Source organism: Chiloscyllium punctatum, chromosome 22 (assembly GCF_047496795.1).
Source record: "Chiloscyllium punctatum isolate Juve2018m chromosome 22, sChiPun1.3, whole genome shotgun sequence".
In the NCBI taxonomy this organism is placed as follows: domain Eukaryota; kingdom Metazoa; phylum Chordata; class Chondrichthyes; order Orectolobiformes; family Hemiscylliidae; genus Chiloscyllium; species Chiloscyllium punctatum.
In genome coordinates this window covers 58,719,713-58,747,280 of record NC_092760.1, presented here as the reverse complement: position 1 = coordinate 58,747,280, position 27,568 = coordinate 58,719,713, and the positions used below count along the sequence as shown (strand labels likewise).

The window sequence follows — 27,568 nt, the reverse complement described above, 5'->3', positions numbered from 1 at the left end:
CCCGCATCTCAAACCCAATGCCCAGTGAAAAACCGAGTGCATGCTACCTCAGACATGTTAACCATTGATGAAAGTGTCAGGAGACATGTTTGTTTTACAAGTGATTGCACTAATTTGTGAAGAGACAATGTAAGGCCACTAACGAAACTGGAGATTCTCAAAAAGTATGTTTTGCCCTTGAAACATAAGGAAATGCTGATGCAAGCAGCCAAGGAATAACATGCATGCAGTTGAGAACAAGCTGAATTCAAGTGTTGTGCCAGGTGGGAAGGATGTACAGTACACCACATTTGCAAAGGCAAAGTTTAAACATGTACTGTCATCTCAATACCAATTTCTCAGGTCTTGAAGAAATTCCAATGTCAGAGTTTTGCATTACGTCAGGTCTTTCAGCCCGATGATTACTTTTGAATTTACGTTTCAATTGTATTTTTAAATTGTCACAACTCACCTTTCTCTTTCGAGTCATCCTCTGCACTTGGTTGTCCATTCCCAACAGAGGCTTCGGGTCGTTCAGAGACATTCTGTGATCCTGCATCATCATCATCAAAATATAAAGCAGACAGGGTAAACCCAGCAGTGTGTTTGAGTATGAATTGCATTAACAATGCTTTTCCATGACCATGAATTTCAAACTAAACTTATTTGAGTTCAGTGCAGCTGTCCTGATGAACAAATCATGCTACTTTTCAGCTTAGTTCTGCAATAATTTCTCTCAATTATTGCAGAGGTGCTGTGTACAGTGTGTATCAAGTACTCATCTGCTGTCCATTCTCTTCATTTACCTGAGTCAGCTATTGTATGAAGAATTCTATAAGTTGGTCACTGAAATGGTCCTGGCATGCACTTGTGAAATGTCTGGAAGTGGTTAAATCAGTGAATAAATCATTTCGTTTCGTGTAAGGATAGATCCGTGGAGTTCACAGGAGAAAATGCAATCAGTTCTTGAATTTGTGACGGCAGGTGATTACCTGGCCCACATGTTTACAACTATGAAACTATGTCTTTGCAAAAATGATATTCTGGCATTTCCAAGATGGAATTTGCTCAAGATCTGGCATGTGGGGTGAGTACACAAAAATCTGGCATATAGAAGATGAGCTGAATAATGTACGCTGAATTTGCAACAATAGTGCAAAGGACGAAAAGTGGAGATGCTTTCTGAAGGCTTTTTCAGTTTGAATATTTTGCAGAACAAGGAGGAACTCCACCAGGTACAATGTGGTAAGTAAACCTGCTTTGTTGCAATGTAAAACCCAGTGTTGCTGATGGATGTAGTTGTCATTTCACAAGGAGACCAACCTGTCGCTATTTCGCCTCCAGGCATATTAGTGGGCTAAGGTACCCCTGAGTGCTGATACTGTCGCAGACACAATGACGGCTTTTGCCATCAGGAATACAGTCTTGGGTTATGTGAAAATTGTACATATTTCCCTTTGAGTCCATTCATGTTGAACGTTACTGATTTCTAGACCAAGGGCTTTCATCTAATATAGCTGACCATAGTTCTGGGAAATCTCTGTACTTTGGAAATCATATGAAATGATAAAAGATCGTTGAAATCTGTAGGAACACTTGAACACTGCATGCTCGAATACCTGTCAGTGTCTGAGGGCTTTATGTTGATTGTGCAGGTTTTCACACAGTGTTCAGTGAGTGATTCAGGAGTTAATCAGGCAGATTTGGACTGATTATTGGGTGTTGAATGATGGCAATGTCATGAATGGTTGGGACGAAACAGTTTCTCCAAATGAAAATATTCACATCAACTACATGAGTGAGATTGTGAAAGATTTTCCTGAATACCATTCGTGGTCTAGTGACGATATTGCAACATTCACCTGCTCTGCTTCCATTTGCCTCTAAACACCTGTGGGGATACCACATGTTCCGTTATGAGGACAACACATCCCTCCTTTTTACTTTCCCCACCCGCATCTCAAACCCAATGCCCAGTGAAAAACCGAGTGCATGCTACCTCAGAAATGTTAACCATTGATGAAAGTGTCAGAGGACATGTTTGTTTTACAAGTGATTGCACTAATTTGCGAAGACACATTGTAAGGCCACTAACGGAACTGGAGATTCTAGAAAAGTAAGTTTTGCCCCTTGAAACATAAGGACCAGCTGATGCCTGCAGCCAAGGAATAACATGCATGCCGTTGAGAGCACACTGATTTCAATTGTTGTGGCAGGTGGGAAGGATGTACAGTACACCACATTTGCAAAGGCAAAGTTTAAACATGTATTGTCATCTCAATACCAATTTCTCAGGTGTTGAAGAAATTCCACTGTCAGAGTTTTGCATTACAACAGGACTTTCAGCCCAATGATTACTTTTGAATTTAACATTTAAATGCTTTTTTAAATTGTCACAACTCACCTTTCTCTTTCGAGGCCTCCTCTGCACTTGGTTGTCCATTCCCAACAGAGGCTTCGGTTTGTTCAGAGACATTCTGTGATCCTGCATCATCATCATCAAAATATAAAGCAGACAGTGTTAACCCAGCAGTGTTTGTGAGTATGAACTGCATTAACAATGGTTTTCCGTGACCATGAATTTCAAACTAAACTTATTTGCGTTCAATGCAGCTGTCTTGACGAACAAATCAGGCTACCTTTCCGATTAGTTCTGCATTAATTTCTCTCAATTATTGCAGAGCTGCTTAGCATGGTGTGTATCACATCCTCGTCTGCTGTTCATTCTCTCCATTTACCTAAGTCAGCTATTGTATGAAGAATTCTATAAGTTGGAGATTGAAATGGTCCTGGCATGCACTTGTGAAATGTCTGTAAGCGATTAAACCATTGAATAAAGCAGATAGTTTGGCATAAGGATAGATCTGTGGAGTCCACAAGTGAAAATGCAATCAGTTCTTGAATTTGAGAAGGCAGATGCCTACCTTGCCCACACGTTGTTAACTATGAATCTATGTCTTTTCCAAAATGATATTCTGGCATTTCCAAGATGGAATTTGCTCAAGACCTGGCATGTGGGGTGAGTACACAAAAATCTGATATACTGAGGTTGTGCTGAATAATGTACGCTGGATTTGCAACAATAGTGCAAAGGACGAAAAGTGGAGATGCTTTCTGAAGGCTGTTTCAGTTTGAATATTTTGCAGAACAAGGAGGAACACCATCAGGTCTAATGTGGTAAGTAAACCTACTTTTGTGCAAGTAAAACCCAGTGTTGCTGATGGCTGTAGCTGTCATTCCACAAGGAGACCAACCTGTCCCTATTTCGCCTCCAGGCATCTTAGCGGGCTAAGGTTCACCTGAGTGCTGATGCTGTCACAGACACAATGGTGGCTTTTGCCATCAGGAACGTGGTCATTGGTTACATGAAAATTGTACATATTTCCCTTTGAGTCCATGCATATTGAATGTTACTGATATCTAGACCAAGGGCTTTCATCGAATATAGCTGACCATAGTTCTTGGAAATCTCTGTACTTTGGAAATCATGTCAAATCATAAAAGGTCATTGAAATGTGTACAAACATCGAACACTGCATGCTCGAATAGTTGTCAGTGTCTGAGGGTTTTATGTCGTTTCTGCAGGATTTCGCACAGTGTTCAGTGAGTGACTCAGGAGTTAATCAGGCAGATTTGGACTGATTATTGGGAGTTGGATGATGGCAATGTCGTGAATGGTTGGGACAAAATGGTTTCTCCAAATGAAGATAGTCACATCAACAACATGAGTGAGATTGTTAAAGATTTTCCTGAATATCATTCGTGGTCTCATGACAACATTGCAACATTCACCTGCTCTGCTTCCAGAGGCCTCTAAACACCTGTGTGGATACCACATGTTTTGTTATCAGGACAACACATCCCTCCTTTTTACTTTCCCCACCCGCATCTCAAACCCAATGCCCAGTGAAAAACCTAACGCATGTTACCTCAGACATGTTAACCATTGATGGAAGTGTCAGGCGTCATGTTTGTTTTACAAGTGATTGCACTAATTTGTGAAGAGACAATGTAAGGCCACTAACAGAACTGGAGATTCTCAAAAAGTAAGTTTTTGCCCCTTGAAACATAAGGACCAGCTGATGCATGCAGCCAAGGAATAACATGCATGCCGTTGAGAGCACACTGATTTCAATTGTTGTGGCAGGTGGGAAGGATGTACAGTACACCACATTTGCAAAGGCAAATTTGAAACATGTATTGTCATCTCAATACCAATTTCTCAGGTCCTAAAGAAATTCCACTGTCAGAGTTTTGCATTGCGTCAGGTCTTTCAGCCCGATGATTACATTTGAATTTATGTTTTAAATGCATTTTTAAATTGTCACAACTCACTTTTCTCTTTCGAGACATCCTCTGCACTTGGTTGTCCATTCCCAACAGAGGCTTCCGGTCGTTCAGAGACATTCTGTGATCCTGCATCATCATCATCAAAATATAAAGCAGACAGGGTAAACCCAGCAGTGTTTGCGAGTATGAACTGCATTAACAAAGCTTTTCCATGACCATGAATTTCAATCTAAACTTATTTGAGTTCAGTGCAGCTGTCTTGATGAATAAATAATGCTACTTTTCAGCTTAGTTCTGCATTAATTTCTCTCAATTATTGCAGAGGTGCTGTGCACGGTGTGTATCATGTCCTCATCTGCTGTTCATTCTCTCCATTTACCTGAGTCAGCTATTGTATGAAGAATTCTATAAGTTGGTGATTGAAATGGTCCTGGCATGCACTTGTGAAATGTTTGGAACTGGTTAAATCAGTGAATAAATCACTTCATTTGGTGTAAGGATAGATCCGTGGAGTTCACAGGAGAAAATGCAATCAGTTTTTGAATTTGTGACGGCAGGTGATGCCCTGGCCCACATGTTTACAACTATGAAACTATGTCTTTGCAAAAATGATATTGTGGCATTTCCAAGATGGAATTTGCTCAAGATCTGGCATGTGGGGTAAGTACACAAAAATCTGGCATATAGAAATTGTGCTGAATAATGTATGCTGGATTTGCAACAATAGTGCAAAGGACGAAAAGTGGGGATGCTTTCTGAAGGCAGTTTCAGTTTGAATATTTTGCAGAACAAGGAGGAACGCCACCAGGTACAATGTGGTAAGTAAACCTGCTTTGGTGCAATGTAGAAACCAGTGCTGCTGATGGATGTAGTTGTTATTTCACAAGGAGACCAACCTGTCCCTATTTCGCCAACAGGCATATTAGTGGGCTAAGGTTCCCCTGAGTGCTGATGATGTCGCAGACACAATGACGGAGTTTGCCATCAGGAATGTGGTCTTGGGTTATGTGAAAATTGTACATATTTCCCTTTGAGTCCATTCATGTTGAATGTTACTGATTTCTAGACCAAGGGCTTTCATCTAATATAGCTGACCATAGTTCTGGGAAATCTCTGTACTTTGTAAATCATATCAAATGATAAAAGGTCATTGAAATGTGTAGGAACACTTGGACACTGCATGCTCGAATACCTGTCAGTGTCTGAGGGCATTATGTTGTTTGTGCAGGATTTCACACAGTGTTCAGTGAGTGATTCAGGAGTTAATCAGGCACATTTGGACTGATTATTGTGTGTTGGGTGATGGCAATGTCATAAATGGTTCGGACGAAACTGTTTCTCCAAATGAAAATATTCACATCAACTACATGAGTGAGATTGTTAAAGATTTTCCTGAATATCATTCGTGGGCTTGGAACGACATTGCAACATTCACCTGCTCTGCTTCCAATGGCCTCTAAACACCTGTGTGGATACCACATCTTCCGTTATCAGGACAACACATCCCTCCGTTTTACTTTCCCCACCCGCATCACAAAATCAATGCCGAGTGAAAAACCTAGTGCATGCTACCTCAGACATGTTAACCATTGATGAAAGTGTCAGGGGACATGTTTGTTTTACAGGTGATTCCATTAATTTGTGAAGAGACAATGTAAGGCCACTAACGGAACTGGAGGTTCTCAAAACGTAAGTTTTGCCCCTTGAAACATAAGGACCAGCTGATGCATGCAGCCAACGAATAACATGCATGCAATTGAGAGCACACTGAATTCAAATGTTGTGGCAGGTGGGAAGTACACCACATTTGCAAAGGCAAAGGTTAAACATGTATTGTCATCTCAATACCAATTTCTCAGGTGTTGAAGAAATTCCACAGTCAGAGTTTTGCATTACGTCAGGTCTTTCAGCCAGATGATTACTTTTGAATTTACGTTTTAAAAACATTTTTAAATTTTCACAACTCACCTTTCTCTTTCAAGTCATTCTCTGCACTTGGTTGTCCATTCCCAACAGAGGCTTTGGGTTGTTCAGAGCCATTCTGTGATCCTGCATCATCATCATCTTAATATAAAGCAGACAGTGTAAACCCAGCAGTGTTTGTGAGTATGAACTGCATTAACAATGTTTTTCCATGATCATGAATTTCACACAAAAGTTATTTGTGTTCAATGCAGCTGTCTTGATGAATAAATCATGCTACTTTTCAGATTAGTTCTGCATTAATTTCTCTCAATTATTGCAGAGCTGCTGTGCACGGTGTGTATCACATCCTCGTCTGCTGTTCATTCCCTCCATTTACCTGAGTTAACTATTGTATGAAGAATTCTATAAGTTGGTGATTGAAATGGTCCTGGCATGCACTTGTGAAATGTCTGGAAGCGATTAAACCATTGAATAAAGCAGATAGTTTGGCATAAGGATAGAGCCGTGGAGTCCACAAGTGAAAATGCAATAAGTTCTTGAATTTGAGAAGGCAGATGCCTATCTTGCCCAAATGTTGACAACTATGAAACTCTGTCTTTCCAAAATGATATTCTGGCATTTCCAAGATGGAATTTGTTCAAGACCTGGCATGTGGGGTGAGTACACAAAAATCTGGTATACTGAGGTTGTGCTGAATACAATAGTGCAAAGGACGAAAAGTGGGGATGCTTTCTGAAGGTATTTCAGTTTGAATATTTTGCACAACACGGAGGAACTCCATCAGGAGCAATGTGGTAACTAAACCTGCTTTGGTGCAATGTAAAACCCAGTGTTGCTGATGGCTGTAGCTGTCATTTCAGAAGCAGAGCAACCTGTCCTTATTTCGCCTCCAGGCATCTTAGAGGGCTAAGGTTCCCCTGAGTGCTGATGCTGTCGCAGACACAAAGATGGGTTTTGCCATCAGGAACATGGTCATGGGTTACGTGAAAATTGTACATATTTCCCTTTGAGTCCACGCATATCGAATGTTACTGATTTCTAGACCAAGGGCTTTCATCTAATATAGCTGACCATAGTTCTGGGAAATCTCTTTACTTTGGAAATCATATCAAATGATAAAAGCTCATTGAAATGTGTAGGAACACTTGAACACTGCATGCTCGAATACCTGTCAGTGTCTGAGGGCTTTATGTCGTTTCTGCAGGATTTCACACAGTGTTCAGTGAGTGATTCAGGAGTTACTCAGGCAGATTTGGACTGATTATTGGGAGTTGGATGATGGCAATGTCGTGAATAGTTGGGACAAAATGGTTTCTCCAAATGAAGATAGTCACATCAACAACATGAGTGAGATTGTTAAAGATTTTCCTGAATATCATTCGAGGTCTAGTGACGACATTGCAACATTCACCTGCTCTGCTTCCATAGGCCTCCAAACACCTGTGTGGATACCACATGTTCCGTTATCAGGACAACACATCCCTCCTTTTTACTTTCCCCACCCGCATCTCAAACCCAATGCCCAGTGAAAATCCTAGTGCATGCTACCTCAGACATGTCAACCATTGATGAAAGTGTCAGAGGACATGTCTGTTTTACAAGTGATTGCACTAATTTGTGAAGAGATAAAGCAAGGTCACTAATGGAACTGGAGATTCTCAAAAAGTAAATTTTTGCCTCTTGAAATATAAGGACCAGCTGATGCATGCAGCCAAGGAATAACATGCATGCCGTTGAGAGCACACTGATTTCAAATGTTGTGGCAGGTGGGAAGGATGTACAGTACACCACATTTGCAAAGGCAAAGGTTAAACATGTATTGTCATCTCAATACCAATTTCTCAGGTCTTGAAGAAATTCCAATGTCAGAGTTTTGCATTACGTCAGGTCTTTCAGCCCGATGATTACTTTTGAATTTACGTTTCAATTGTATTTTTAAATTGTCACAACTCACCTTTCTCTTTCGAGTCATCCTCTGCACTTGGTTGTCCATTCCCAACAGAGGCTTCCGGTCGTTCAGAGACATTCTGTGATCCTGCATCATCATCATCAAAATATAAAGCAGACAGTGTTAACCCAGCAGTGTTTGTGAGTATGAACTGCATTAACAATGCTTTTCTGTGACCATGAATTTCAAACTAAACTTATTTGTGTTCAGTGCAGCTGTCTTGATGAACAAATAATGCTACTTTTCACCTTAGTTCTGCATTAATTTCTCTCAATTATTGCAGAGCTGCTGTGCACGGTGTGTATCACATCCTTGTCTGGTGTTCATTCCCTCCATTTATCTGAGTCAACTATTGTATGATGGATTCTATAAGTTGGTGATTGAAATGGCATGCACTTGTGAAATGTCTGGAAGTGGTTAAATCAGTGAATAAATCATTTCATTTGGTGTAATGATAGATCCGTGGAGTTCACAGGAGAAAATGCAATCAGTTCTTGAATTTGAGAAGGCCCACATGTTGACAACTATGAAACTATGTCTTTGCAAAAATGATATTCTGTCATTTCCAAGATGGAATTTGATCAAGATCTGGCATGTGGGGTGAGTACACAAAAATCTGGCATACTGAGGTTGTGCTGAATAATGTATGCTGGATTTGCAACAATAGTGCAAAGGACAAAAAGTGGAGTTGCTTTCTGAAGGCTGTTTCGGTTTGAATATTTTGCAGAACAAGGAGGAACTCCACCAGGTACAATGTGGTAAGTAAACCTGCTTTGGTGCAATGTAGAAACCAGTGCTGCCGATGGGTGTCGTTGTCATCTCACAAGGAGACCAACCTGTCCCAACTTCGCCTGCAGGCGGGCTGAGGTTCCCCTGAGTGCTGATGCTGTCGCAGACACAAAGATGGGTTTTGCCATCAGGAACATGGTCATGGGTTACGTTAAAATTTGTACATATTTCCCTTTGAGTCCATGCATATTGAATGTTAGTGATTTCTAGACCAAGGGCTTTCATCTAATATAGCTGACCACAGTTCTGGGAAATCTTTGTACTTTGGAAATCATATCAAATGATAAAAGATCGTTGAAATGTGTAGGAACACTTGAACACTGCATGCTCGAATAGCTGTCAGTGTTTGATGGCTTTATGTTGTTTGTGCAGGATTTCACACAGTGTTCAATGAGTGATTCAGGAGTTAATCAGGCAGATTTGGACTGATTATTCGGAGTTGGATGATGGCAATGTCGTGAATAGTTGGGACAAAATGGTTTCTCCAAATGAAGATAGTCACATCAACAACATGAGTGAGATTGTGAAAGATTTTCCTGAATACCATTCGTGGTCTAGTGACGACATTGCAACATTCACCTGCTCTGCTTCCAATGGCCTCTAAACACCTGTGTGGATACCACATGTTCCGTTATCAGGACAACACATCCCTCCTTTTTACTTTCCCCACCCGCATCTCAAACCCAATGCCCAGTGAAAAACCGAGTGCATGCTACCTCAGACATGTTAACCATTGATGAAAGTGTCAGGAGACATGTTTGTTTTACAAGTGATTGCACTAATTTGTGAAGAGACAATGTAAGGCCACTAACGAAACTGGAGATTCTCAAAAAGTATGTTTTGCCCTTGAAACATAAGGAAATGCTGATGCAAGCAGCCAAGGAATAACATGCATGCAGTTGAGAACAAGCTGAATTCAAGTGTTGTGCCAGGTGGGAAGGATGTACAGTACACCACATTTGCAAAGGCAAAGTTTAAACATGTACTGTCATCTCAATACCAATTTCTCAGGTCTTGAAGAAATTCCAATGTCAGAGTTTTGCATTACGTCAGGTCTTTCAGCCCGATGATTACTTTTGAATTTACGTTTCAATTGTATTTTTAAATTGTCACAACTCACCTTTCTCTTTCGAGTCATCCTCTGCACTTGGTTGTCCATTCCCAACAGAGGCTTCCGGTCGTTCAGAGACATTCTGTGATCCTGCATCATCATCATCAAAATATAAAGCAGACAGGGTAAACCCAGCAGTGTGTTTGAGTATGAATTGCATTAACAATGCTTTTCCATGACCATGAATTTCAAACTAAACTTATTTGAGTTCAGTGCAGCTGTCCTGATGAACAAATCATGCTACTTTTCAGCTTAGTTCTGCAATAATTTCTCTCAATTATTGCAGAGGTGCTGTGTACAGTGTGTATCAAGTACTCATCTGCTGTCCATTCTCTTCATTTACCTGAGTCAGCTATTGTATGAAGAATTCTATAAGTTGGTCACTGAAATGGTCCTGGCATGCACTTGTGAAATGTCTGGAAGTGGTTAAATCAGTGAATAAATCATTTCGTTTCGTGTAAGGATAGATCCGTGGAGTTCACAGGAGAAAATGCAATCAGTTCTTGAATTTGTGACGGCAGGTGATTACCTGGCCCACATGTTTACAACTATGAAACTATGTCTTTGCAAAAATGATATTCTGGCATTTCCAAGATGGAATTTGCTCAAGATCTGGCATGTGGGGTGAGTACACAAAAATCTGGCATATAGAAGATGAGCTGAATAATGTACGCTGAATTTGCAACAATAGTGCAAAGGACGAAAAGTGGAGATGCTTTCTGAAGGCTTTTTCAGTTTGAATATTTTGCAGAACAAGGAGGAACTCCACCAGGTTCAAAATGGTAAGTAAACCTGCTTTGTTGCAATGTAAAACCCAGTGTTGCTGATGGATGTAGTTGTCATTTCACAAGGAGACCAACCTGTCGCTATTTCGCCTCCAGGCATATTAGTGGGCTAAGGTACCCCTGAGTGCTGATACTGTCGCAGACACAATGACGGCTTTTGCCATCAGGAATACAGTCTTGGGTTATGTGAAAATTGTACATATTTCCCTTTGAGTCCATTCATGTTGAACGTTACTGATTTCTAGACCAAGGGCTTTCATCTAATATAGCTGACCATAGTTCTGGGAAATCTCTGTACTTTGGAAATCATATGAAATGATAAAAGATCGTTGAAATCTGTAGGAACACTTGAACACTGCATGCTCGAATACCTGTCAGTGTCTGAGGGCTTTATGTTGATTGTGCAGGTTTTCACACAGTGTTCAGTGAGTGATTCAGGAGTTAATCAGGCAGATTTGGACTGATTATTGGGTGTTGAATGATGGCAATGTCATGAATGGTTGGGACGAAACAGTTTCTCCAAATGAAAATATTCACATCAACTACATGAGTGAGATTGTGAAAGATTTTCCTGAATACCATTCGTGGTCTAGTGACGATATTGCAACATTCACCTGCTCTGCTTCCATTTTCCTCTAAACACCTGTGGGGATACCACATGTTCCGTTATGAGGACAACACATCCCTCCTTTTTACTTTCCCCACCCGCATCTCAAACCCAATGCCCAGTGAAAAACCGAGTGCATGCTACCTCAGAAATGTTAACCATTGATGAAAGTGTCAGAGGACATGTTTGTTTTACAAGTGATTGCACTAATTTGCGAAGACACATTGTAAGGCCACTAACGGAACTGGAGATTCTAGAAAAGTAAGTTTTGCCCCTTGAAACATAAGGACCAGCTGATGCCTGCAGCCAAGGAATAACATGCATGCCGTTGAGAGCACACTGATTTCAACTGTTGTGGCAGGTGGGAAGGATGTACAGTACACCACATTTGCAAAGGCAAAGTTTAAACATGTATTGTCATCTCAATACCAATTTCTCAGGTCTTGAAGAAATTCTACTGTCAGAGTTTTGCATTAGGTCAGGTCTTTCAGTCCGATGATTACTTTTGAATTTACGTTTTAATTGCATTTTTAAATTGTCACAACTCACCTTTCTGTTTCGAGTCATCCTCTGCACTTGGTTGTCCATTCCCAACAGAGGCTTCGGGTCGTTCAGAGACATTCTGTGATCCTGCATCGTCATCATCAAAGTATAAAGCAGACAGGGTAAACCCATCAGTGTTTTTGAGTATGAATTGCATTAACAATGCTTTTCCATGACTATGAATTTCAATCTAAACTTATTTGAGTTCAGTGCAGCTGTCTTGATGAACAAATCATGCTACTTTTCAGCTTAGTTCTGCAATAATTTCTCTCAATTATTGCACATGTGCTGTGTATGGTGTGTATCAAGTACTCATCTGCTGTCCATTCTCTTCATTTACCTGAGTCAGCAATTGTATGAAGAATTCTATAAGTTGGTCACTGAAATGGTCCTGGCATGCACTTGTGAAATGTCTGGAAGTGGTTAAATCAGTGAATATATCATTTCGTTTGGTGTAAGGATAGATCCATGGAGTTCACAGGAGAAAATGCAATCAGTTATTGAATTTGTGAAGGCAGATAATTACCTAGCCTACATGTTTACAACTATGAAACTATGTCTTTGCAAAAATGATATTCTGGCATTTCCAAGATGGAATTTGCTCAAGATCTGGCATGTGGGGTGAGTACACAAAAATCTGGCATATAGAAGATGAGCTGAATAATGTATGCTGAATTTGCAACAGTAGTACAAAGGACGAAAAGTGGAGATGCCTTCTGAAGGCTTTTTCAGTTTGAATATTTTGCAGAACAAGGAGGAACTCCACCAGGTACAATGTGGTAAGTAAACCTGCTTTGGTGCAATGTAGAACCCAGTATCGCCGATGGCTGTAGCTGTCATTTCAGAAGCAGACCAACCTGTCCCTATTTCGCTTCCAGGCAGCTTAGAGGGCTAAGATTCCCCTGAGTGTTGATGCTGTCGCAGACACAAAGATGGGTTTTGCCATCAGGAACATGGTCATGGGTTACGTGAAAATTTGTACATATTTCCCTTTGAGTCCATTCATGTTGAACGTTACTGATTTCTAGACCAAGGGCTTTCATCTAATATAGCTGACCATAGTTCTGGGAAATCTCTGTACTTTGGAAATCATATCAAATGATACAAGGTCATTGAAATGTGTAGGAACACTTGGATACTGCATGCGCGAATACCTGTCAGTGTGTGAGGGCTTTATGTTGTTTGCGCAGGATTTAGCACAGCGTTCAGTGAGTGATTCAGGAGTTAATCAGGCAGATTTGAACTGATTATTGGGAGTTGGAGATGGCAATGTCGTGAATGGTTGGGAGGAAATGGTTTCTCAAAATGAAAATATTCACATCAACAACATGAGTGAGAATGTTAAACATTTTCCTGAATATCATTCGTGGGCTTGGAACGATATTGCAACATTCACCTGTTCTGCTTCCATAGGCCTCTAAACACCTGTGTGGATACCACATGCTCCATTATCAGGACAACACATCCCTCCTTTCTACTTTCTCCTCCTGCATCTCAAACCCAATGCCTGTTGAAAATCCTAGTGCATGCTACCTCAGACATGTTAATCATTGATGAAAGTGTCAGGGGACATGTTTGTTTTACAAGTCATTGCCCTAATTTGTGAAGACACAATGTAAGGCCACTAATGGAACTGGAAATTCTCAAAAAGTATGTTTTGTCACTTGAAACATAAGGACCAGCTGATGCATGCAGCCAAGGAATAACATGCATGCCATTGAGAGCACACTGAATTCAAATGTTGTGGCAGGTGGGAAGGATGTACAGTACACCACATTTGCAAAGGCAATGTTTAAACATGCATTGTCATCTCAATACCAATTTCTCAGGTCTTGAAGAAATTCCACTGTCAGAGTTTTGCATTAGGCCAGGTCTTTCAGCCAGATGATTACTTTTGAATTTACGTTTTAAACACATTTTTAAATTTTCACAACTCACCTTTCTCTTTCAAGTCATTCTCTGCACTTGTTTGTCTATTTCCAACAGAGGCTTTGGGTTGTTCAGACACATTCTGTGATCCTGCATCATCATCATCTTAATATAAAGCAGACAGTGTAAACCCAGCAGTGTTTGTGAGTATGAGCTGCATTAACAATGTTTTTCCATGATCATGAATTTCTCACAAAATTTATTTGTGTCCAATGCAGCTGTCTTGATGAACAAATAATGCTACTTTTCAGCTTAGTTCTGCAATAATTTCTCTCAATTATTGCAGAGGTGCTGTGTACCATGTGTATCAAGTACTCATCTGCTGTCCATTCTCTTCATTTACCTGAGTCAGCTATTGTATGAAGAATTCTATAAGTTGGTCACTGAAATGGTCCTGGCATGCACTTGTGAAATGTCTGGAACTGGTTAAATCAGTGAATAAATCATTTCGTTTGGTGTAAGGATAGATCCGTGGAGTTCACAGGAGAAAATGCAATCAGTTCTTGAATTTGTGAAGGCAGATGATTACCTAGCCTTCATGTTTACAACTATGAAACTATGTCTTTGCAAAAATGATATTCTGGCATTTCCAAGATGGAATTTGCTCAAGATCTGGCATGTGGGGTGAGTACACAAAAATCTGGCATATAGAAGATGAGCTGAATAATGTACGCTGAATTTGCAACAATAGTGCAAAGGACGAATAGTGGAGATGCTTTCTGAAGGCATTTTCAGTTTGAATATTTTGCAGAACAAGGAGGAACTCCACCAGGTACAATGTGGTAAGTAAACCTGCTTTGGTGCAATGTAGAAACCAGTGCTGCTGATGGATGTAGTTGTCATTTCACAAGGAGACCAACCTGTCCCTATTTCGCATCCAGGTATATTAGTGGGCTAAGGTTCCCCTGAGTGCTGATACTGTCACAGACACAATGACGGCTTTTGCCATCAGGAATACAGTCTTGGGTTACGTGAAAATTGTACATATTTCCCTTTGAGTCCATTCATGTTGAACGTTACTGATTTCTAGACCAAGGGCTTTCATCTAATATAGCTGACCATAGTTCTGGGAAATCTCTGTACTTTGGATATCATATGAAATGATAAAAGATCATTGAAATGTGTAGGAACACTTGAACACTGCATGCTCGAATAGCTGTCAGTGTCTGAGGGCTTTATGTTGATTGTGCAGGTTTTCACACAGTGTTCAGTGAGTGATTCAGGAGTTAATCAGGCAGATTTGGACTGATTATTGGGTGTTGAATGATGGCAATGTCATGAATGGTTGGGACGAAACAGTTTCTCCAAATGAAAATATTCACATCAACTACATGAGTGAGATTGTTAAAGATTTTCCTGAATATCATTCGTGGTCTAATGACGACATTGCAACATTCACCTGCTCTGCTTCCATAGGCCTCTAAACACCTGTGTGGATACCACATGTTCCGTTATCAGGACAACACATCCCTCCGTTTTACTTTCTCTACCCGCATCTCAAACCCAATGCCTAGTGAAAAACCTAGCGCATGCTACCTCAGACATGTTAACCATTGATGCAAGTGTCAGGGGACATGTTTGTTTTACAAGTGATTGCACTAATTTGTGAAGAGACAATGTAAGGCCACTAACGGAACTGGAGATTCTCGAAAAGTAAGTTTTGCCCCTCGAAACATAAGGACCAGCTGATGCATGCAGCCAAGGAATAACATGCATGCCGTTGAGAGCACACTGAATTCAAATGTTGTGGCAGGTGGGAAGGATGTACAGTACACCACATTTGCAAAGGAAAAGGTTAAACATGTAGTGTCATCTCAATACCAATTTCTCAGGTCTTGAAGAAATTCCACTGTCAGTGTTTTGCATTAGGTCAGGTCTTTCAGCCAGATGATTACTTTTGAATTTACGTTTTAAACACATTTTTAAATTGTCACAACTCACCTTTCTCTTTCAAGTCATTCTCTGCACTTGTTTGTCCATTCCCAACAGAGGCTTTGGGTTGTTCAGAGACATTCTGTGATCCTGCATCATCATCATCTTAATATAAAGCAGACAGTGTAAACCCAGCAGTGTTTGTGAGTATGAGCTGCATTAACAATGCTTCTCCATGGTCATGAATTTCACATAAAAGTTATTTGTGTCCAATGCAGCTGTCCTGACGAACAAATCATGCTACTTTTCAGCTTAGTTCTGCATTAATTTCTCTCAATTATTGCAGAGCAGCTGTGCACGGTGTGTATCACATCCTCGTCTGCTGTTCATTCCCTCCATTTACCTGAGTCAACTATTGTATGAAGAATTCTATAAATTGGTGAATAAAATGGTCCTGGCATGCACTTGTGAAATGTCTGGAAGCGATAAACCATTGAATAAAGCAGATAGTTTGGCATAAGAATAGATCCGTGGAGTCCACAAGTGAAAATGCAATCAGTTCTTGAATTTGAGAAGGCCGTTGCCTATCTTGCCCACATGTTGACAACTATGAAACTATGTCTTTTCCAAAATGATATTCTGCCATTTCCAAGATGGAATTTGCTCAAGACCTGGCATGAGGGGTGAGTACACAAAAATCTGATATACTGAGGTTGTGCTGAATAATGTATGCTGGATTTGCAACAATAGTGCATAGGACGAAAAGTGGAGATGCTTTCTGAAGGCTGTTTCAGTTTGAATATTTTGCAGAACAAGGAGGAACACCATCAGGTCCAATGTGGTAAGTAAACCCAGTGTTGCTGATGGCTGTAGCTGTCATTCCACAAGGAGACCAACCTGTCCCTATTTCGCCTCCAGGCATCTTAGCGGGCTAAGGTTCCCCTGAGTGTTGATGCTATCGCAGACACAAAGGTGGCTTTTGACATCAGGAACGTGGTCATGGGTTACGTGAAAATGTACATATTTCCCTTTGAGTCCATGCATATTGAATGTTACTGATTTCCAATCCAAGGGCTTTCATCGAATATAGCTAACCATAGTTCTGGGAAATCTCTGTACTTTGGAAATCTTATGAAATGATAAAAGGTCATTGAAATGTGTAGGAACACTTGAACACTTCATGCTCGAATACCTGTCAGTGTCTAAGGGCTTTATGTTGTTTGTGCAGGATTTCGCACAGTGTTCAGTGAGTGATTCAGGAGTTAAGCAGGCAGATTTGGACTGATCATTGGGAGTTGGATGATGGCAATGTCGTGAATAGTTGGGACAAAATGGTTTCTCCAAGTGAAGATAGTCACATCAACAACAATGGTGAGATTGTTAAAGATTTTCCTGAATACCATTCGTGGTCTAATGACGACATTGCAACATTCACCTGCTCTGGCTTCCATAGGCCTCTAAACACCTGTGTGGATACCACATGTTCCCTTATCAGGACAACACATCCCTCCTTTTTACTTTCCCCACCCGCATCTCAAACCCAATGCCCAGTGAAAAACCTAATGCATGCTACCTCAGACATGTTAACTATTGATGAAAGTGTCAGGGGACATGTTTGTTTTACAAGTGATTGCACTAATTTGTGAAGACACAATGTAAGGCCACGAACGGAACTGGAGATTCTCGAAAAGTAAGTTTTGCCCCTTGAAACATAAGAACCAGCTGATGCATGCAGCCAAGGAATAACATGCATGCCGTTGAGAGCACACTGATTTCAAATGTTGTGGCAGGTGGGAAGGATGTACAGTACACACATTTGCAAAGGCAAAGTTTAAACATGTATTGTCACCTCAATACCAATTTCTCAGGTCTTGAAGCAATTCCACTGTCAGAGTTTTGCGTTGCGTCAGGTCTTTCACCCCGATGATTACTTTAGAATTTACGTTTCAATTGCATTTTTAAATTGTCACAACTCACCTTTCTCTTTCGAGTCATCCTCTGCACTTGGTTGTCCATTCCCAACAGAGGCTTCCGGTCGTTCAGAGACATTCTGTGATCCTGCATCATCATCAACAAAATATAAAGCAGACAGGGTAAACCCAGCAGTGTTTGTGAGTATGAATTGCATTAACAATGCTTTTCCATGACCATGAATTTCAATCTAAACTTATTTGAGTTCAGTGCAGTTGTCTTGATGAACAAATACTGCTACTTTTCAGCTTAGTTCTGCAATAATTTCTCTCAATTATTGCAGAGGTGCTGTGTACCGTGTGTATCAAGTACTCATCTGCTGTCCATTCTCTTCATTTACCTGAGTCAGCTATTGTATGAAGAATTCTATAAGTTGGTCACTGAAATGGTCCTGGCATGCACTTGTGAAATGTCTGGAACTGGTTAAATCAGTGAATAAATCATTTTGTTTGGTGTAAGTATAGATCCGTGGAGTTCACAGGAGAAAATGCAATCAGTTCTTGAATTTGTGAAGGCAGATGATTATCTAGCCTACATGTTTACAACTATGAAACTATGTCTTTGCAAAAATGATATTCTGGCATTTCCAAGATGGAATTTGCTCAAGATCTGGTATGTGGGGTGAGTACACAAAAATCTGGCATATAGAAGATGAGCTGAATAATGTACGCTGAATTTGCAACAATAGTGCAAAGGATGAAAAGTGGAGATGCTTTCTGAAGGCTTTTTCAGTTTGAATATTTTGCAGAACAAGGAGGAACTCCACCAGGTACAATGTGGTAAGTAAACCTGCTTTGGTGCAATGTCGAAACCAGTGCTGCTGATGGATGTAGTTGTCATTTCACAAGGAGACCAACCTGTCGCTATTTCGCCTCCAGGCATATTAGTGGGCTAAGGTTCCCCTGAGTGCTGATACTGTCGCAGACACAATGACGGCTTTTGCCATCAGGAATACGGTCTTGGGTTATGTGAAAATTGTACATATTTCCCTTTGAGTCCATTCATGTTGAACGTTACTGATTTCTAGACCAAGGGCTTTCATCTAATATAGCTGACCATAGTTCTGGGAAATCTCTGTACTTTGGATATCATATGAAATGATAAAAGATCATTGAAATGTGTAGGAACACTTGAACACTTCATGCTCAAATACCTGTCAGTGTCTGAGGGCTTTATGTTGATTGTGCAGGTTTTCACACAGTGTTCAGTGAGTGATTCAGGAGTTAATCAGGCAGATTTGGACTGATTATTGGGTGTTGAATGATGGCAATGTCATGAATGGTTGGGACGAAACAGTTTCTCCAAATGAAAATATTCACATCAACTACATGAGTGAGATTGTTAAAGATTTTCCTGAATATCATTCGTGGTCTAATGACGACATTGCAACATTCACCTGCTCTGCTTCCAATGGCCTCTAAACACCTGTGTGGATACCACATGTTCCGTTATCAGGACAACACATCCCTCCGTTTTACTTTCTCTACCCGCATCTCAAACCCAATGCCTAGTGAAAAACCTAGCGCATGCTACCTCAGACATGTTAACCATTGATGCAAGTGTCAGGGGACATGTTTGTTTTACAAGTGATTGCACTAATTTGTGAAGAGACAATGTAAGGCCACTAACGGAACTGGAGATTCTCGAAAAGTAAGTTTTGCCCCTCGAAACATAAGGACCAGCTGATGCATGCAGCCAAGGAATAACATGCATGCCGTTGAGAGCACACTGAATTCAAATGTTGTGGCAGGTGGGAAGGATGTACAGTACACCACATTTGCAAAGGAAAAGGTTAAACATGTAGTGTCATCTCAATACCAATTTCTCAGGTCTTGAAGAAATTCCACTGTCAGTGTTTTGCATTAGGTCAGGTCTTTCAGCCAGATGATTACTTTTGAATTTACGTTTTAAACACATTTTTAAATTGTCACAACTCACCTTTCTCTTTCAAGTCATTCTCTGCACTTGTTTGTCCATTCCCAACAGAGGCTTTGGGTTGTTCAGAGACATTCTGTGATCCTGCATCATCATCATCTTAATATAAAGCAGACAGTGTAAACCCAGCAGTGTTTGTGAGTATGAGCTGCATTAACAATGCTTCTCCATGGTCATGAATTTCACATAAAAGTTATTTGTGTCCAATGCAGCTGTCCTGACGAACAAATCATGCTACTTTTCAGCTTAGTTCTGCATTAATTTCTCTCAATTATTGCAGAGCAGCTGTGCACGGTGTGTATCACATCCTCGTCTGCTGTTCATTCCCTCCATTTACCTGAGTCAACTATTGTATGAAGAATTCTATAAATTGGTGAATAAAATGGTCCTGGCATGCACTTGTGAAATGTCTGGAAGCGATTAAACCATTGAATAAAGCAGATAGTTTGGCATAAGAATAGATCCGTGGAGTCCACAAGTGAAAATGCAATCAGTTCTTGAATTTGAGAAGGCCGTTGCCTATCTTGCCCACATGTTGACAACTATGAAACTATGTCTTTTCCAAAATGATATTCTGCCATTTCCAAGATGGAATTTGCTCAAGACCTGGCATGAGGGGTGAGTACACAAAAATCTGATATACTGAGGTTGTGCTGAATAATGTATGCTGGATTTGCAACAATAGTGCATAGGACGAAAAGTGGAGATGCTTTCTGAAGGCTGTTTCAGTTTGAATATTTTGCAGAACAAGGAGGAACACCATCAGGTCCAATGTGGTAAGTAAACCCAGTGTTGCTGATGGCTGTAGCTGTCATTCCACAAGGAGACCAACCTGTCCCTATTTCGCCTCCAGGCATCTTAGCGGGCTAAGGTTCCCCTGAGTGTTGATGCTATCGCAGACACAAAGGTGGCTTTTGACATCAGGAACGTGGTCATGGGTTACGTGAAAATGTACATATTTCCCTTTGAGTCCATGCATATTGAATGTTACTGATTTCCAATCCAAGGGCTTTCATCGAATATAGCTAACCATAGTTCTGGGAAATCTCTGTACTTTGGAAATCTTATGAAATGATAAAAGGTCATTGAAATGTGTAGGAACACTTGAACACTTCATGCTCGAATACCTGTCAGTGTCTAAGGGCTTTATGTTGTTTGTGCAGGATTTCGCACAGTGTTCAGTGAGTGATTCAGGAGTTAATCAGGCAGATTTGGACTGATCATTGGGAGTTGGATGATGGCAATGTCGTGAATAGTTGGGACAAAATGGTTTCTCCAAATGAAGATAGTCACATCAACAACAATGGTGAGATTGTTAAAGATTTTCCTGAATACCATTCGTGGTCTAATGACGACATTGCAACATTCACCTGCTCTGGCTTCCATAAGCCTCTAAACACCTGTGTGGATACCACATGTTCCCTTATCAGGACAACACATCCCTCCTTTTTACTTTCCCCACCCGCATCTCAAACCCAATGCCCAGTGAAAAACCTAATGCATGCTACCTCAGACATGTTAACTATTGATGAAAGTGTCAGGGGACATGTTTGTTTTACAAGTGATTGCACTAATTTGTGAAGACACAATGTAAGGCCACGAACGGAACTGGAGATTCTCGAAAAGTAAGTTTTGCCCCTTGAAACATAAGGACCAGCTGATGCATGCAGCCAAGGAATAACATGCATGCCGTTGAGAGCACACTGATTTCAAATGTTGTGGCAGGTGGGAAGGATGTACAGTACACACATTTGCAAAGGCAAAGTTTAAACATGTATTGTCATCTCAATACCAATTTCTCAGGTCTTGAAGCAATTCCACTGTCAGAGTTTTGTGTTGCGTCAGGTCTTTCACCCCGATGATTACTTTAGAATTTACGTTTCAATTGCATTTTTAAATTGTCACAACTCACCTTTCTCTTTCGAGTCATCCTCTGCACTTGGTTGTCCATTCCCAACAGAGGCTTCCGGTCGTTCAGAGACATTCTGTGATCCTGCATCATCATCATCAAAATATAAAGCAGACAGGGTAAACCCAGCAGTGTTTGTGAGTATGAATTGCATTAACAATGCTTTTCCATGACCATGAATTTCAATCTAAACTTATTTGAGTTCAGTGCAGCTGTCTTGATGAACAAATACTGCTACTTTTCAGCTTAGTTCTGCAATAATTTCTCTCAATTATTGCAGAGGTGCTGTGTACCGTGTGTATCAAGTACTCATCTGCTGTCCATTCTCTTCATTTACCTGAGTCAGCTATTGTATGAAGAATTCTATAAGTTGGTCACTGAAATGGTCCTGGCATGCACTTGTGAAATGTCTGGAACTGGTTAAATCAGTGAATAAATCATTTCATTTGGTGTAAGGATAGATCCGTGGAGTTCACAGGAGAAAATGCAATCAGTTCTTGAATTTGTGAAGGCAGATGATTATCTAGCCTACATGTTTACAACTATGAAACTATGTCTTTGCAAAAATGATATTCTGGCATTTCCAAGATGGAATTTGCTCAAGATCTGGTATGTGGGGTGAGTACACAAAAATCTGGCATATAGAAGATGAGCTGAATAATGTACGCTGAATTTGCAACAATAGTGCAAAGGATGAAAAGTGGAGATGCTTTCTGAAGGCTTTTTCAGTTTGAATATTTTGCAGAACAAGGAGGAACTCCACCAGGTACAATGTGGTAAGTAAACCTGCTTTGGTGCAATGTCGAAACCAGTGCTGCTGATGGATGTAGTTGTCATTTCACAAGGAGACCAACCTGTCGCTATTTCGCCTCCAGGCATATTAGTGGGCTAAGGTTCCCCTGAGTGCTGATACTGTCGCAGACACAATGACGGCTTTTGCCATCAGGAATACGGTGTTGGGTTATGTGAAAATTGTACATATTTCCCTTTGAGTCCATTCATGTTGAACGTTACTGATTTCTAGACCAAGGGCTTTCATCTAATATAGCTGACCATAGTTCTGGGAAATCTCTGTACTTTGGAAATCTTATGAAATGATAAAAGATCATTGAAATGTGTAGGAACACTTGAACACTTCATGCTCGAATACCTGTCAGTGTCTGAGGGCTTTATGTTGATTGTGCAGGTTTTCACACAGTGTTCAGTGAGTGATTCAGGAGTTAATCAGGCAGATTTGGACTGATTATTGGGAGTTGCATGATGGCAATTTCATGAATAGTTGGGACAAAATGGTTTCGCCAAATGAAAATAGTCACCTCAACAACAATGGTGAGATTGTTAAAAATTTTCCTGAATACCATTCGTGGTCTAATGACGACATTGCAACATTCACCTGCTCTGCTTCCATAGGCCTCTAAACACTCGTGCGGATACCACATGTTCCGTTATAAGGACAACACATCCCTCCTTTTTACTTTCCCCACCCGCATCTCAAACCCAATGCCTGTTGAAAATTCTAGTGCATGTTAACTCAGACATGTTAACCATTGATGCAAGTGTCAGGGGACATGTTTGTTTTACAAGTGATTGCAATAATTTGTGAAAACGCAATGTCAGGCCACTAACGGAACTGGAGATTCTCAAAAAGTAAGTTTTTGCCCCTTGAAACATAAGGACCAGCTGATGCATGCAGCCAAGGAATAACATGAATGCCATTGAGAGCACACTGATTTCAAATGTTGTGGCAGGTGGGAAGGATGTACAGTACACCACATTTGCAAAAGCAAAGTTTAAACATGTATTGTCATCTCAATACCAATTTCTCAGGTCTTGGAGAAATTCCACTGTCAGAGTTTTGCATTACATCAGGTCTTTCAGCCCGATGATTACTTTTGAATTTACGTTTTAATTGCATTTTTAAATTGTCACAACTCACCTTTCTTTTTCGAGGCCTCCTCTGCACTTGTTTGTCCATTCCCAACAGAGGCTTCCGGTCGTTCAGAGACATTCTGTGATCCTGCATCATCATCATCTTAATATAAAGCAGACAGTGTAAACCCAGCAGTGTTTGTGAGTATGAGCTGCATTAACAATGCTTCTCCATGGTCATGAATTTCACATAAAAGTTATTTGTGTCCAATGCAGCTGTCTTGACGAACAAATCATGCTACTTTTCAGCTTAGTTCTGCATTAATTTCTCTCAATTATTGCAGAGCTGCTTTGCACGGTGTGTATCACATCCTCGTCTGCTGTTCATTCCCTCCATTTACCTGAGTTAACTATTGTATGAAGAATACTATAAGTTGGTGATTGAAATGGTCCTGGCATGCACATGTGAAATGTCTGGAAGCGATTAAACCATTGAATAAAGCAGATAGTTTGGCGTAAGGATAGATCCGTGGAGTCCACAAGTGAAAATGCAATCAGTTCTTGAATTTGAGAAGGCAGATGCCTATCTTGCCCACATGTTGACAACTATGAAACTATGTCTTTTCCAAAATGATATTCTGCCATTTCCAAGATGGAATTTGTTCAAGACCTGGCATGTGGGGTGAGTACACAAAAATCTGGTATACTGAGGTTGTGCTGAATAATGTATGCTGGATTTGCAACAGTAGTGCAAAGGACGAAAAGTGGAGATGCTTTCCGAAGGTGCAATGTGGTAACACCTGATGAACTCCATCAGGTGCAATGTGGTAACTAAACCTGCTTTGTTGCAATGTAAAACCCAGTGTTGCTGATGGCTGGAGCTGTCATTTCACAAGCAGACCAACCTGTCTCGATTTTGCCTCCAGGCATCTTAGCGGGCTAAGGTTCCCCTGAGTGTTGATGCTAATGCAGGCACAAAGGTGGCTTTTGCCATCAGGAACATGGCCATGGGTTACGTGAAAATTATACATATTTCCCTTTGAGTCCATGCATATTGAATGTTACTGATTTCCAATCCAAGGACTTTCATCTAATATAGCTGACCATAGTTCTGGGAAATCTCTGTACTTTGGAAATCATATGAACTGATAAAAGGTCAGTGAAATGTGTAGGAACACTTGATCACTTCTTGCTCGAATACCTGTCAGCGTCTGAGGGCTTTATGTTGTTTGTGCAGGATTTCGCACAGTGTTCAGTGAGTGATTCAGGAGTTAATCAGGCAGATTTGGACTGATTATTGGGAGTTAGATGATGGCAATGTCAGGAATAGTTAGGACAAAATGGTTTCTCCAAATGAAGATAGTCACATCAACAACATGAGTGAGATTATTAAAGATTTTCCTGAATACCATTCGTGGTCGAGTAACGACATTGCAATATTCACCTGCTCTGCTTCCATAGGCCTCCAGACACTTGTGTGGATACCACATGTTCCGTTATCAGGACAACACATCCCTCCTTTTTACTTTCCCCAACCGCATCTCAAACCCAATGCCAAGTGAACATCCTAGTGCGTGCTACCTCAGACATGTTTATCATTGATGCAAGTGTCAGGGGACATGTTTGTTTTACAAGTGATTGCACTAATGTGTGAAGATACAATGTAAGGCCACTAACGAAACTGGAGACTCTCAAAAAGTAAGTTTTGCCACCTGGAAAAATAAGGACCAGCATATGCATGCAGCCAAGGAATAACATGCATGCCATTGAGAACAAGCTGAATTCAAGTGTTGTGCCAGGTGGGATGGATGTACAGTACACCACATTTGCAAAGGCAAAGTTTAAACATGTATTTTCATCTCAATACCAATTTCTCAGGTCTTGGAGAAATTCCACTGTCAGAGTTTTGCGTTGCGTCAGGTCTTTCAGCCCGATGATTACTTTTGAATTTACGTTTTAATTGCATTTTTAAATTGTCACAACTCACCTTTCTCTTTCGAGTCATCCTCTGCACTTGGTTGTCCATTCCCAACAGAGGCTTCCGGTCGTTCAGAGACATTCTGTGATCCTGCATCATCATCGTCAAAATATAAAGCAGACAGGGTAAACCCAGCAGTGTTTGTGAGTATGAATTGCATTAACAATGCTTTTCCATGACCATGAATTTCAATCTAAACTTATTTGAGTTCAGTGCAGCTGTCTTGATGAACAAATAATGCTACTTTTCAGCTTAGTTCTGCAATAATTTCTCTCAATTATTGCAGAGGTGCTGTGTACCGTGTGTATCAAGTACTCATCTGCTGTCCATTCTCTTCATTTACCTGAGTCAGCTATTGTATGAAGAATTCTATAAGTTGGTCACTGAAATGGTCCTGGCATGCACTTGTGAAATGTCTGGAACTGGTTAAATCAGTGAATAAATCATTTCGTTTGATGTAAGGATAGATCCGTGGAGTTCACAGGAGAAAATGCAATCAGTTCTTGAATTTGTGAAGGCAGATGATTACCTAGCCTACATGTTTACAACTATGAAACTATGTCTTTGCAAAAATGATATTCTGGCATTTCCAAGATGGAATTTGCTAAAGATCTGGCATGTGGGGTGAGTACACAAAAATCTGGCATATAGAAGATGAGCTGAATAATGTACGCTGAATTTGCAACAATAGTGCAAAGGACGAAAAGTGGAGATGCTTTCTGAAGGCTTTTTCAGTTTGAATATTTTGCAGAACAAGGAGGAACTCCACCAGGTTCAACATGGTAAGTAAACCTGCTTTGGTGCAATGTAGAAACCAGTGCTGCTGATGGATGTAGTTGTCATTTCACAAGGAGACCAACCTGTCGCTATTTCGCCTCCAGGCATATTAGTGGGCTAAGGTCCCCCTGAGTGCTGATACTGTCGCAGACACAATGACGGCATTTGCCATCAGGAATACGGTCTTGGGTTATGTGAAAATTGTACATATTTCCCTTTGAGTCCATTCATGTTGAACGTTACTGATTTCTAGACCAAGGGCTTTCATCTAATATAGCTGACCATAGTTCTGGTAAATCTCTGTACTTTGGAAATCTTATGAAATGATAAAAGATCATTGAAATGTGTAGGAACACTTGAACACTTCATGCTCGAATACCTGTCAGTGTCTGAGGGCTTTATGTTGATTGTGCAGGTTTTCACACAGTGTTCAGTGAGTGATTCAGGAGTTAATCAGGCAGATTTGGACTGATTATTGGGTGTTGAATGATGGCAATGTCATGAATGATTGGGATGAAACGGTTTCTCCAAATGAAAATATTCACATCAACTACATGAGTGAGATTGTTAAAGATTTTCCTGAATACCATTCGTGGTCTAATGACGACATTGCAACATTCACCTGCTCTGGCTTCCATAGGCCTCTAAACATCTGTGTGGATACCACATGTTCCGTTATCAGGACAACACATCCCTCGGTTTTACTTTCTCTACCCGCATCTCAAACCCAATGCCTAGTGAAAAACCTAGTGCATGCTACCTGAGACATGTTAACCATTGATGAAAGTGTCAGGGGACATGTTTGTTTTACAAGTATTTGCACTAATTTGTGAAGAGACAATGTAAGGCCACTAACAGAACTGGAGATTCTCGAAAAGTAAGTTTTTGCCCCTCGAAACATAAGGACCAGCTGATGCATGCAGCCAAGGAATAACATGCATGCCGTTGAGAGCACACTGATTTCAAATGTTGTGGCAGGTGGGAAGGATGTACAGTACACCACATTTGCAAAGGAAAAGTTTAAACATGTATTGTCATCTCAATACCAATTTCTCAGGTCTTGAAGAAATTCCACTGTCAGTGTTTTGCATTAGGTCAGGTCTTTCAGCCAGATGATTACTTTTGAATTTACGTTTTAAACACATTTTTAAATTGTCACAACTCACCTTTCTCTTTCAAGTCATTCTCTGCACTTGTTTGTCCATTCCCAACAGAGGCTTCCGGTCGTTCAGAGACATTCTGTGATCCTGCATCATCATCATCTTAATATAAAGTAGACAGTGTAAACCCAGCAGTGTTTGTGAGTATGAGCTGCATTAACAATGCTTCTTCATGGTCATGAATTTCACA

General features: G+C 40.6%; 1 protein-coding gene across 1 annotated transcript in view; it reads right to left on the bottom strand.

Annotated features, from left to right (window-relative positions):
* LOC140493887 (uncharacterized) overlaps nucleotides 1-27,568 on the bottom strand; it is a 115,188-nt gene that overhangs the window by 18,850 nt on the left and 68,770 nt on the right. The window contains exons 24-37 of the mRNA XM_072592881.1: nucleotides 27,385-27,480; nucleotides 25,451-25,531; nucleotides 23,531-23,626; nucleotides 21,598-21,678; nucleotides 19,689-19,784; nucleotides 17,757-17,837; nucleotides 15,849-15,944; nucleotides 13,917-14,012; nucleotides 10,053-10,133; nucleotides 8,150-8,230; nucleotides 6,238-6,333; nucleotides 4,315-4,395; nucleotides 2,384-2,464; nucleotides 452-532 (exon numbers count right to left, since the gene is read on the bottom strand). Coding sequence (XP_072448982.1) covers nucleotides 452-532; nucleotides 2,384-2,464; nucleotides 4,315-4,395; nucleotides 6,238-6,333; nucleotides 8,150-8,230; nucleotides 10,053-10,133; nucleotides 13,917-14,012; nucleotides 15,849-15,944; nucleotides 17,757-17,837; nucleotides 19,689-19,784; nucleotides 21,598-21,678; nucleotides 23,531-23,626; nucleotides 25,451-25,531; nucleotides 27,385-27,480 — 1,224 coding nt within the window. The remainder of the gene's footprint in view (nucleotides 1-451; nucleotides 533-2,383; nucleotides 2,465-4,314; nucleotides 4,396-6,237; nucleotides 6,334-8,149; nucleotides 8,231-10,052; nucleotides 10,134-13,916; nucleotides 14,013-15,848; nucleotides 15,945-17,756; nucleotides 17,838-19,688; nucleotides 19,785-21,597; nucleotides 21,679-23,530; nucleotides 23,627-25,450; nucleotides 25,532-27,384; nucleotides 27,481-27,568) is intronic.